The sequence below is a fragment of the Eublepharis macularius genome, chromosome 5, assembly GCF_028583425.1.
Source record: "Eublepharis macularius isolate TG4126 chromosome 5, MPM_Emac_v1.0, whole genome shotgun sequence".
Lineage (NCBI taxonomy): Eukaryota > Metazoa > Chordata > Lepidosauria > Squamata > Eublepharidae > Eublepharis > Eublepharis macularius.
The window spans coordinates 12524590-12537887 of record NC_072794.1 but is presented as its reverse complement, the minus strand read 5'-3'; the positions used below and the strand labels follow the sequence as shown (position 1 = coordinate 12537887).

General features: G+C 46.2%; 1 protein-coding gene across 2 annotated transcripts in view; it reads right to left on the bottom strand.

Moving 5' to 3' along the window:
* Nucleotides 1-8886, bottom strand: part of CRTC1 (CREB regulated transcription coactivator 1) — a 78214-nt gene extending 69328 nt beyond the window's left edge. For both annotated transcript variants that reach the window (XM_054981408.1, XM_054981409.1), the window contains exon 1: nucleotides 8742-8886. In XM_054981408.1, coding sequence (XP_054837383.1) covers nucleotides 8742-8870 — 129 coding nt within the window. In that variant the 5' untranslated portion in view covers nucleotides 8871-8886. The remainder of the gene's footprint in view (nucleotides 1-8741) is intronic.
* Nucleotides 8887-13298: the final 4412 nt, after the last annotated feature.

Here is a 13298-nt window from a genome sequence, read left to right as displayed (position 1 = left end):
AGCATCTCCAGGTAAAGCAAAACAAAAATGAGAGGCAGGCCCATTTGAATGGGAGTGTTTTCTCCCAGGCAGCTGGGCAGTAGTGATGCCTATCAATGACGGATTAATTCTAGGTACCAGGTCTCGGCCTCACAAATAGAGCCAGTGGCACATTATGAGAATGAGCTCAAAATCCTTGGTTTAATATCAGTTTAGCCATCAAATTGTGATGAGACCTTAGGCAAGCTATTCTCTCACAGACTCCATTTCAACTGTTCTTTCTGTAAGCGATAATACTACTGGACCACCATTTAGGATTACCGAGATAGTGTGTGCGTTGAGAAGAAAGGGGAAATGCTAAGTGTTATCGTGCTTGGCAACACATTCATGGTGAATTAAATACTCCATATACTTTGCTTTGAAAAACCTCGTCTGAAATATTGAAGGTATCCAGGACTGCTTAAATGAACAGGCATTTGGACTGAGAAGCTAATTTTTAGAACTCAGTCACCACTGGCTCACTCCCAAATCAATGGAAAGTAAAGAACATGCATCCTCTTAAAGACCACCCATCTCATCCTCTTAGGAAGTGTTCCCCCTTCAAGTTCAAACATCATTCTGTCCCCCTCCACATGCACTTATTACAGCTAGTCTCACAACCAATTAGAGATGCAAATCCCCCCCCCTTTCAACGCTTCCTTCATACTGCATGGTCCCCATCAGCCATCTGCCTCCCACACTCTACGCCTGGTAATATAGCACAATATCAGAATATGCTCTGCTAACAGTTAGATGCCTCCCTCTCCGCCCCCTCGTTCAAAAGCTCATCCGCTCTTCAAACTGAAATTGTTTTCAGGGGAGGAAAACCTGAAATAAGATTTGAGTTCTTCACACATCACCAGCACAAGACTACATCAAACACTGTAGGTGGAGGGGGGGAGCCCGAGAAAACAAACGAGCACTCAGCATCGCAGTGGGCCGTGCACGCTGTAGTGTAGCGGCAGCTCATGCCATAGCCAACACAAGGCAGTCGAGATGATGATAAACACTGCCTTCTCACCTCCCCCCCCCAAAAGACAGAGAATGAATTGCTAATAACATAAAAAGCTTGGGGGAGGGGAAACTAGTTCGCCTCCACAGAACTGAATAATACTTTTTCTAAAGCAAAGCTGAACAGCATCTAGTTGCCAAGCAAGGCAAAATAAATAAATAAACAGAAACAGAGCAACACGGGAAGATGAAGGTTAACTCCTTCCCCTTCCACACACACAACTAAACACAAGGATGGATTGGGAAGCCATAGCAAAATGGCTACTTTTGCTGTCTATTGAACAGGGCTGTTATTGCCCTAAAACCCTTGGATCCTCTTGCTGTGCGGAAATATTCCCATCCACTGGAGAACCACAGGGTGGGCATCTAATGTAAGGTGCTATGTTTTTTTGTGTTTGATGGCATTTGTGGCCAGGGCTGAGGGATGGGTCACGGAATTCCTTGGGGGAAGGCAGCCTAGTTGTAGATTTCCACACATTGAAATCCTTTGTGCCCTCTACCAAGACATGGTGGATCACACCTGCACCGTGTGTTCATACCTTGAAGACATAAGTGCAACCAACATGACTTATTAGGACCTGGTGTAGTATAACTGCTAAGAGACTGAGACAAAATAGGATGCCTTTGCAATGAATTCCCTTCAGATTGCACCACTTCCATGAACTGAGGCAAGCCACTCTCAGACTCAACCCGTTCTGCTCAAATGAAGATACTATGACTGACCTTACAGTGTTGAGATACTCAATGAAGTATGCGAAATCTAACTCTAAGCTGAAACACACCATCAAGGTGGAGGGTAAAACATATTTCAACCCTATGAAAAACACCCCCCTTAAGTGATTTCTTTGTACCCCATTGTTCACAGGGGTGCAGGTGTCGGAAAGAAAGGGGAGCCGCATCCCTGTTGCCTAGGTAACTGAACCAATTCTCCCTCTGCGGAGCCAATCACACACTATTCACTAGTTGGGGCAGAACATGGATGCCGTGCACATTCGGATACACAGTCAGCTGCCCATTCATATTCTTCCTCAATTAGTCACATGTAACTGCACACAACTAGGGTCAAAGTATTAACACGCAGCAGTCAGCAGGCTACTAAATCCCAAGTGCAGCAAGACAGGGAACACTGGCTGGACAATGGGGAGAGGGTCCCTCTTCCTCACACTGTGCTCAGAGCTGAATGGAGGAGAGGGCTTCCTTTACCTTTAGTGATGTCATTACACAAACAAATCTGACTGGGGGGGGAGGTTATGTTTATATGATTCTTTACTGGGTGACATTACACAGTGAGAAAGGGAGACCTAAAAATGGCATTAAGTCACTCAGCACTATAAAACAGCGGCAAGGAAAACCATGAAAGATTGTTAAAACAGAGGATTTGGAGGTTTTTTCACATGTTCCCAAAGACAATTATTTCACCGAAAACCAAACCTGTGTAGAACATTCAACATAGCGCTACATTGTACGCTAGGATACTGCAGATGATCCCTAATATGTATAGCAACGCTAAGGTCTGACAAGAATAGCATATTAGTTTCTGTTTTGTCTTCAGCATGCCTATGCAATTACTATCTACCCTAAGCCCATGACTTGAGGTGGATGGAAATATATTTATCTTCAGATGGATGATGTATGTATGTGTTATGTGTTAAGTACAGGTCCCTCCACTTCAGTAACTCAAAATCTACAACCAGTGTATTCGCACGTGGGTTATCAGTATAAAGAATTAGCCTTTTCAGCTAAAACAGGGCTTTTCTAGTGGTGGCCCGCAGACGGTGTTATTCCCTTCTCCTGGAAGTATGTGCGTTCGGATCCTCTGATCTGTTGCTGTTGTAACCTGTACTGTGATTTTTACTGGACTGGTGCTTTTATCAACTGTTTCTGTTTATTTTTAACTGCTGTTTCATTGCTGTTTTACAAGCATTTTTAAAGATGTTGCAGGCTTTTTACTTTTGCACTGTTAGCACTGTATTCCGGTTTCAGTGTTTAATTCCACCGTAAACCCTCTCAACTGCCTTTTCAATAGCAAAAAGGAAAAATAAAAATCTTCTAAATCAAACACACACAACTAAAATTTCAAATGTCAATCAGCAGCCACCATTCAGGACAACTAACTGGTCCTTGTGCAAACACATATTCCCCAAAGCTCTGCAGTTCAGCTTCCCAAATATGTCTGCAAAAGAATTCATGAATTAATCCGCTTGTTCAGATCTACTTGTATTGGTCATTTGTGGCATACTGACACCCTAAAAAAGAAAAAAAGAAAAAACAGCAAGTCTTTCAATTTAGAAAAAGGTTCTTTGACTAGTGACCTGAAACAGCTTCTTAGCCACAGCTGACCAAGGCAAATGGCTATTCGCAAACCTCCTTTCACTGTACAAACAAACTAAATTTAAACAACCACAATCTAAAATCTAATAACCACAATCTAAAATCCAGTTAGACATATTCCACATTATGAGACATGTGCAATCACTTCTGCAACTCAGTTCTGACTACAAGGCATTAAGTGAATGCTAAGAATCTCTAACGCTGAGAATAGCAAGAAGGTGTTCCTCCAGTTGCCAATCTAGAGGTGAGGGATGGAGATGGAGAAGTCAGGCAGTCCAGCAGCAAGGCTTGCCACATTGAAGAACAAGGAGGGGTTTGCCCCCCCCCCTCTCTCTGCAGAGTGTATTTTTGGCAAAACTAATTGCTGATCAGGAGGCTTAAGGGGGGGGGGAAGCACTGATGTAAAAAATGGAGCTAATTAAAGAGATGCATTCTAAACAGATTCTTCAAGAGGTACTGCACAGCAGGTTCCAAGATGACAGCAAACCAAAGTTAACCGAAGGGCTAAGCAACTTCAAACCCCCTTCCCAAGACACACAGTGCTACCTCAGCAAGTATCTGAGTCAATCCAGAACCATACTGCAACTTTAAAAAATTCAGCTCATTTTTTTAAAAAAAGAAGTAATCTTTGTTTCCTTATCTTGGTTCTTAAGATCTTGGATCTTAAGAGGAAACTTCCCTTATGAGTTCAGCACTCCTGGCTGACCTGTTATAATATCAAGATGCTACATTTTGTAAGAAGCTTGAATGCTTTGCGCGCGCGCACACACGCACATGTACATGGAAAAGAACAGGTAAGGGAACAGCAGTAAAACTCAAGGTATCATAAAATCTAAACAAGGAAACACATTATATTTATTAAAAAAACATTACTGCCCCTGTTAAGAACTGAGCTGATGTGCAGTTTTAATAATCACACTATAATTTGCAGTTACATGTTTTTGCAAAAACCACAAGAGACTAAAAGGAGCGGGAGGAGGTGCACTTTCCAACCCTGGATACCAATTAAGGTGCAACAGGGATAATATCTGTTTTGCACTTGTCACGGGCACTACAACCTCACATCTGAATTTATCCACCACCAAGGCTTGCTCAGGGACCCTCGCTGCTCACGGGAAACACTTGTAAATTGAACCGTTGACAGAACAGAAGATGCTATGAATTCCAGATACAAAGAGCTCCCTGTGTATTTGCACAGATCTTCAAACAGTTGGCCAACAGGAAGAAGATACATACTCTGTTGTGTTAGCTTCCTTCTATTTTACCCAGGAACCATGGTTGTTAAAAACACAGGCCACCAGATACCTCCTCACCTCTTGGTGCCTTAGTATATTCAGATCTATTCTTCCACAATATCCTGCCCCCAGAATGAAGGTGACAAGAAGTTAAAAAGGACCAGCTTGGGCAACCCCAACCATTAAACAGAACTGCTTTTGGATGCTACTGGAGATACACTATGAAAGAGTCTAGAATCAGAATCTTTTACGATCACATGGAATTTCTCCAGTGGTCTGATGTAACAAAAAGCAGTGGTATGACGAGTGTGCTTGGACTGAACAGAGATGTCTGCTGAAGACATTAAATAGATATTAACCTATGCTGTTATTAAACAGCCTCAAGCAAACCACTTTCCAATCAATAAGGGGGGGACCCAGGTTTCATTGCTATACCTATCACCCTCCAGCCTCCACAAAAGAAAACAAATATCTACTCTGACCTGGATAGCCCAGGTGAGCCTGATCTGGTCAGATCTCAGAAGCTAAGCAGGGTCAGCCTTGGTTAGCACTTGGATGGGAGACCTCCAAGGAAGACCAGGGGTGCAGAGGCAGGCAATGGCAAACCACCTCTGTGAGTCTCTTGCCATGAAAACCCCACCAGGGGTCACCATAAGTCTGCTATGACTTGAGGGCATACTCCACCACCACCACCACCACACCACTAGCTGAATTCTTTCTTCCTTGACCATAAGATATTGCTAGTCAAATTTTCTTCTGATGAAAAATCATCATCATCACCAGCAAAGTATAGCTGACTATTCATTCAATCTATGTGCAGTTGACACAGGGGAAAAATCTAACAGCCCCATTTGCTATCGTTAACTCCAAAAAAGTCCAAAGTAACTCCAAATCCATATACAGTTTTAGGCTGTGGGAAGATATTACAAGGCTACTCTCCCCTAATCAGAGGGAAACTCTTGGATATACTGACAACTCACCCTCCAACAAGAAAAGGGCTGCACCCGCAGGAAAGGTGATCCACTCGTCCAGCCATGGCATCCTGGCAATGCTAATAGACCCTTCTGATATTTTGCATCATGACCTTATAGCAACAAAGCTCTGGCACCTGCATCCACCTTACCCAGGAAATAATAATCACCAGGGCTTTTTTTCTGGGAAAAGAGGTGGTGGAACTCAGTGGATTGCTCTTGGAGAAAATGATCACATGGCCGGTGGCCCTGCCCCCTGATCTCCAGACAGAGGGGAGTTGAGATTGCGGGGCGGAGGACAATCTCAACTCCCCTCTGTCTGGAGATCAGGGGGTGGGGCCACCAGCCATGTGACCATTTTCAAGAGGTGCTGGAACTCCGTTCCATCGCGTTCCAGCTGAAAAAAATTCCTGATAATCACCATTCTGCAACTGAGAGATGTCAGTTGCCCTCTATGTACACTCTATTACAACTCATTGAAGAAACAAGTTGTATTGTAAGAGGGGCAAGTGAGTAAATGGAATAGTAATTACATACCACATACCACAAAATGGGTAAATTCTAATGATTACATTGCCCCCTCTTACAATTTCCCTCCAATACGCAGGTCAACCTCCCTCACTCCACTAGATGGTAAATGCTTCATCTCAAAAAAAGAAAAAGATACCCTTATGTGCAACTATCCCCTCAAAAAAAAGCTGTTTCCCAATTCCATCACAGATGGCTATTGTACATAATTCGTAAGAAGGTACCAACTATTCATTGCCACAAACCTATACAATTGTAATACAAATTGTGCAATGCCTACCTATAGTTGGTATTATCAATAATTATAATCTATAGTAGCCCAAACAACAAACTATCTTGTCTCTGAAGAGAGAGTCTCTTTAAATTGCCTCCCTTTCTCCTGCAACCCATGAAAAGATCACATGTGCAAAACATTCATAACATTGAAGACTTTTTGAAAAAATACCTTTCTGTTTGCCTTACAATTTGACACTTACACAGAAATACCTGGGATAGTAAATAAGCTCCCCCTTTTTTAGAAAAAAAACCTTCCGCATTCTGGAGCAAATGGATATTATGCTGCTCCTTCAATACAAGAGGAGAGATTAATTCCCCCATCCTACCTAATCTCTCAAAACTACTAACAAACATTCTCAATCTCTACTTGCTGTATATTATAATTGGTCATAACAACATACACAAGAAAGAAGACCATCCACTAAGGTCTTCACAACCAGCCCTGCAGACAGTCAGAAACTCACAAACAAAACACAGAAGGACTTTCCTTTTTAACTGACACAGGTTTGATTGAGCAATTATGGCTTTTAAATGTGTAAACGTTTTAATGAACTGTTTCACCTCAAACGCGTGCGTGAGTGCGGCGTGCATGTGTGTGTAAATATATAAAAATAGTGAGGTTCTGAGTCAGCTCCATCCCTTACAATCACCCCACCACAAACACATGTGAGGGATTTATCAATTCCTCTAGGCATTAATGGACAGAGGTTATTAACCACCCCATAAATACATAAAAACTGCAGGAATGCAATAATTCCCCCCCTTACAATTACCCTCCCATATGCACTTATGGGAAAGATTTTCACCACCTGATACACTCATAAAATGGGAACAAGACATTAACCTCTTGGTCACAAATCCCTAACATTCAAGTTAATGAAGAGGCATATGCACACACTTCTTGTCTCACAGTTCCTGACCCCACCCCTACAAAAAAACATAAGAAAAGGGGTTTGTGAATACCTCTTCAAAATATGAAATGAGGCGGGGGTTCCCTCACCAATGAGCATAACATTAGCATGTAGGTAGAATTTGTTTCCTCTCCTACATAAATTGGTGAAGGGGTGGTTATTAACCCTCCTCATACACACATACTCAAACACAATTTCCCAACACACACATAAATGGGAGAAAGGGTCATGAATGGTCCCCACCCCTCACAAGAACACTTTCTATTTCACAGTGAGGGCTATTAGTGTACACATAAAAATGAAGGTGTTTCATTACCCCCATACTGATAAACATCATGGAAAACATATTAATATCCCATCAAACCATCAACTGGGGAAAGAAAGAGCTATTAAGACCTCATTGGCTCCCATTCACACAACAGGGGTGTTATTAACTTCACATGTTTCCCAATATAAACATACAGGTACATTTATTAATTCCCCCTTTCCATACAAACATAGTAAGGGGGCTATCAACCAACCTCATGCCCAAAACACACACCCCACACACACTATATACATATGGGAAGTTTTTTTATGGACACCAGAGAAGACTTAGTAATTTCACCAAACCCCTAAATTAATACGGGGGCATTATTGTTTCTGCCCTCCCTCTCTTAAAACTAGTGTTGTTGTTCACTTTCTCCATATGCATAAAGATTTTATTTCTTCTCCCACACCTATACAGGAGAAGTGTTACCTTCTCTCCACAGAATTCCTTCTGCACTTTCCAAGGGGATCCACCCCAATCTCCTCACCCCCTAGATTCCCTCTCCCGTGCCTATACCCCAGAGGAAGGGGCAGAAATGGTTATTAAGGCCACCTTTGGAGAATCTCCTTCCCTCAGGAGGAGTGCTCCCTCCACTAACAACCCCTCCCCTATATGAGAGGAAGGCTCCCTCCTTTTCACACACACCCTTTTTATGTCCCCTGCCTTACCTACACATTGAGAGCGATTATTGATACTCCCTTCTCTCCGAATCCCCCTTCTCTTCCTGAGAAGGGGATCTATAATGACTCCTCCCTCCCCCGTGTGAAATGCAAAGGGAGGCCGTGAGCTATAATATTCGTCCCCCCTTTTATTCCAGCTCCCTCACTCCTTAGCTGGGAATGGTTTTTAATGCCCCCCTCCACCGAGTAATGGAGGTGGTTATTGACACCCCCTCCCCTCAGAGGCGACTCCACCCCTCCCCTCAGAAACCCACCCCCCTGTCCTGAGGAGGAAAATATCCCACCCCCTCCCTTTCCTCCGACCCATTTGGGATGGCTGTTCCACCCTTCCCGCGGGGGAAGGGACCGCCCCTCCCCCTTCGCTGAGGTGGGGGCTCTGGACGCCCTCGCCCCTTCTGACAGGGGCCCACAGTGAGGCGCCCCCTCCCCTCCTGAGGCGGCTCTCTGGCGCCCCTTCCTCTCCCCCTCACCCGGTGGGCACGCGTCAGGCTGAGGTCCTTCATGACCTCCTCGAAGGCCGCCGTCTCCTCGGCCTGCTTCTGGTTGTGCAGCGCGATCTTCTCGCTGAATTTCCGCGGGTTGTTCGACGAGGCCGCCATCTTTGCCCGTCCGCATCCCTCCCCCCCCTCAGGACTCCCCCCCCTCAGCGCTCGAGACACCGCCGCCAACGACCAGGCGCTGCCAACACGCATGCGCCAGGCCAGGCCTGGCCGCCGGAAAGGGGAGGGGAAGGCAAGCGCGGGGAGCCCAGAGGGGAAGAGCAGCCGACACTGCGCATGCCCCGGGCGATGGAGAGACGAATTGCGCAGGCGTGAGAACAGGCAGAATAGTGGAGAAAGGGGGGAGGGAGGGATGCCCCCCAACCCTGGCCGCACTCCAACGCGCAAGCGCGCGGAGCCGGGCTGCCCAAAGCCGCCTCGGAGACAAGGATGCGTCGTGCGTGTGCAGTGAGCCTGCTCAGATCCCCGCTCGCGGAGGCAGACGCATCAAGCGCTTTGCCTAGCTCTACATTGCGCATGCGCAATAGCCTCCTCTGCTCTTAGAACGGTGGGCTGTGTTGCGCACGCGTAGTGCTCTTCTCCCCGCTTCTGCAGTTGTCTTATCCCAAATCACTTTTTAAATGCCGTCCCCTCCCCCCATTTAATCATCCCACGCCTTTTAGACATCTACATAGACGATGTAATATATTGATGGCATTCAGTTGTGGCTGGATAGAGCTTCCCTCTACAGGTGCAGTCTATCTCTGAATGTCAAACATGGAGGTGTGGGGAGGTGAGAAATTTTTATTGTGACCAACCCAGGACCTTCTGGCCACTGCTGGAAACAGGATGCTAGACTGAAATGAGTTTTGACTTAAGCTAGGGGGGATTCTCTCATAGAAGCTTATCAATGGTAATTGAATTGGCCATGTTAGTTACACCTTCACGTTTGGGATAGTCTAACGTTGTATAACGTTCACTGCTCTGAGTGGGGCACTAACCTGTCTAAAAGAGCAGTATACAAGCATGACTATTATTAATATAACCATATGCTGGTGAACACAGGGATTATCTGTGAGCTGCTGGCCCCTGTTAGAAGCAGAAAACTCGCCTAAGTGGATCCAAGAATATGTGAACTCTATTAATTGGAACTATCTGTAAAAACAACATTTTTAGGAAATGTGTATGCTGCCTCTCCAAAGGAGGTTAACGTGGCTCCTAACTAAAATAAAAATGAACTTCATTGAATAATTTAGGAAAACAAATCACACAATAAAACAAGTAAACACAAAAAACTGACCAGCAGAATCCTACTACATAAAAGGCTAACCGTGTTCCAGACAACTCATTTCCTATCCTGGTGTACCTCCAGAGTGCTGCCGTGGAGGGAACCCCAGGCTGGGATCAGGAGCGTAGTGGTTGGTAATGCATGCCCCCCCCCGACTTCACCCAGCTGGGATCAGGAGTGGAACAGGTGGCAATGCCTGCCCTCGACTTCACCCAGCTGGGATCATGCATGGAGCAGGTGGCAATGCCCACCCCATCTTCACCCAGCTGGGATCAGGAGCACAACAGGTAGCAATGCCCACCCCCTGTGATCACCCAGCCAGGATCAGGCACAGAGCAGGAGGCAATGTCCACTCCCCCCTTTAGTAGCCGGGATCAGATACGGAGCAGGCAGCAATTCCTGCCCCCCTTCACCCGGATGGAATCAGGCACAGAGCAAGAGGCAATGCCCGCTCCCCTTCAGCTGGCCAGGATCAGGCACAGAGCAGGTGGCAATGGCCTCCCCCCACCTTAACCCAGCTGGGATCAGGAGCGAATCAGGTGGCAATGCCCACTCCCCCCTGACTTCATCCAGCTGGGATCAGGCGCGGAGAAGGTGGCAATGCCCACCCCTCTGTCTTCATCCAGCTGGGATCAGGAGTGCAGCAGGTGGCAATGCCCGCCCCCTATGATCACCCAGCCAGGATCATGTGTGGAGCAGGAGGCAATACCCACTCTCCTCTTTACCCAGCCAGGATCATATGTGGAGCAGGCACAATTCCTGCCCTCCTTCACCTGGATGGAATCAGGCACAGAGCAGGAGGCAATGCCCACCCCCCTTCACCTGGCTCAGATCAGGTGCGGAGCAGGTGGCAATGCCCTCCCCCACCTTCATCCAGCTGGGATCAGGCACGGAGCAGGAGGCAATCCCACCCCTTCACTCAGATGGAATCAGGCACAGAGCATGAGACAATGCCTGCCCCACCGTCACCCAGCCTGGATCAGGCACGGAGCAGGTGGCAATGTCCGCCCGCCCTCCCCTTTCTAGAGCTTATTGTGTTTTTCCCCAAAACAGGTGTTGTTACTAATGAATACATTAAAACATATCAATAAAAACAAGCCTAATCAAAATAAAAGAACTGGGGCATAATGCACATGAAATCCAAAACTATAATCATGAAATGGGTTTCTGGGTAGGCGCAGGCCATAAAACATGTCTTTGTCTGGCACCTAAAAGAAAGCAAGGTAGATGCCAGACAAACCTCAATGGGGAAGGCATTCCAAAGAGGAGGTACCACGACCAAAAATGCCCCGTCTATGGTCACCACATGCCTTACCTTGCAGGCAGGGGCAGAGAACAAGGTTTGAGAAGAGGATCTTAACAGGAGAGCTGGGCGATAAGAGGAAGAGGCAGACCTTCAAGTAGCCTAGCCTTAAGCCATTTGAAACTCCATATTCAGAGGCAGGGCATATCTGAATAGCTGGAGGACACCTAGGACTACAACTCCATCAAACATTGCTGCCCCTTCTATGACATGATCTTCAGACTGGTACCTCTTCCCCTTCCCCTTTAACACCATGTCAACAGAGTTCTCTTTGCAAACAACTGTTCTATTTCTAGAAATATTTCAGTGCACAGGCCAACATTCAAAGGAGGGTACCATCTGGAGTTTGTTTTTCACTCGGGTGTCATAACTCATAACTCGGCCCAAATGCTGCGTGGGGAGAGGAGGGAGGTGGTTAACGGCAGGATGCCAGTTGTTGGGAGGTAGCCTGACAGCATACTCCCTTTTGAATTCCACTTCTGAAAGCAGGTCTGTTTAACTACTGTGGCTATAATTTGCCCGGTACTCTACTGTGGCTATAATTTGCCCGGTACTCTAACCCCCTAATCATAGGGACAGAGGAAAACCTGGGGCTGGGGAGGGGGGGCAGAGATACAAGAGTGAGATTTACAGTGCAATCCTAAACAAAGTTACTCCAGTCTAAACTCATTGAAACCAATGGGCTTAAACTGGAGTAACTCTGCTTAGGATCGCACTGTTAATAACCTTTCGGCACCCACCACCCTTCAGTGTAGATTTTTTTCTCTGCCTCTGCATCTCCTCACCTGCAAAGCTGTGATGTGACACTTCATAGTGAGTCAGTCTTTTAACTGCTGTGTTAACTGGATGCATTTTTTTTCTTTGCAAAGCAGGTGGCCGCTGACTTGTAAAGATTAGCAATTTATATATTCCTGGTTCTCAAGAGAACAAACCACGTTTCAGACTGCAGGGGAAAGGAGGGAACAGAGACTGCGGTGCACAGCTCCCAACCACAACTGGGCAGCAGGAGCTGAGACAGCACAGCAGCATGGAAACTGTGGGACTGGTACAGGTAGAGTCTGGCACATGCTCAGGCCTAAAGGTGCCTCCCCCTCAGGAGCCTCTACATTCACAAGGAGCAAGCAAGAATAGAGCCCAGCACCTTTGATCCAGAGGTGCTCGGTCGGAAGAGGCAGGGAGCCCATCCAGGAATATGGCTCACTACTCATCTACATTCCAGAAAAAGAGGCCACACAGGAGGTCCTGGGGAAGCCCAAAACAACGCTCGTTTCTCCTATTTATCCCCTTCTCCAAGTTAAAATGAGTCATGTAACTTTCTTTTTCAAGGTGCTCAGAAAAGGGCCTTCAGAGACGACAGCTGCCTGGCCCTGCCTCCTCTCTCTCTCGCCCTACATCTGAAGGGGTGAAGGAGCCAAATCCAAGGGTGTGGGGGGGGGAACAGGGGTGGGGTCTTAAAATCATGTTAAGATCAAGTATATTTGCAAGCACCTCCTTCAGCTATTCCAAGCTTCTTCACTTTTTGGGTATTTTATGCTGCCCAAAGGTATCTGCCTTTTTTGGCATTTGAAGCTCACAGTGGTTTTTTGTTATAATGAAAAATGTCATCAACTGACTTAGAAAAATCAACCCTCATCAAGCCAGGAAGCGTCCCCACAAGCACTTTCTACCCCACCCATTTTTCTTGTTTGCGAGTAAAATGTCACTTCATTTCAAACATCACATAACAAGGTGTCGGGTGGGAGCCACAGTGTACAGACAAAAGCGCCCCGGCTCCATTGTGCGTACACACCTACACCCCCACCCCCCATCACATGCCCACATTTTGCAAACTAAGTGCATCAAAATAGTTTGGAACATCAATACATCAGACCATGCTTGGAAAAAGTCTGTTTTAATGGTGTCACTGGGGGCGGGGGGAGAAAGGCTAGCTAGCAAAATCGTGCTCCAGAATGCAAAA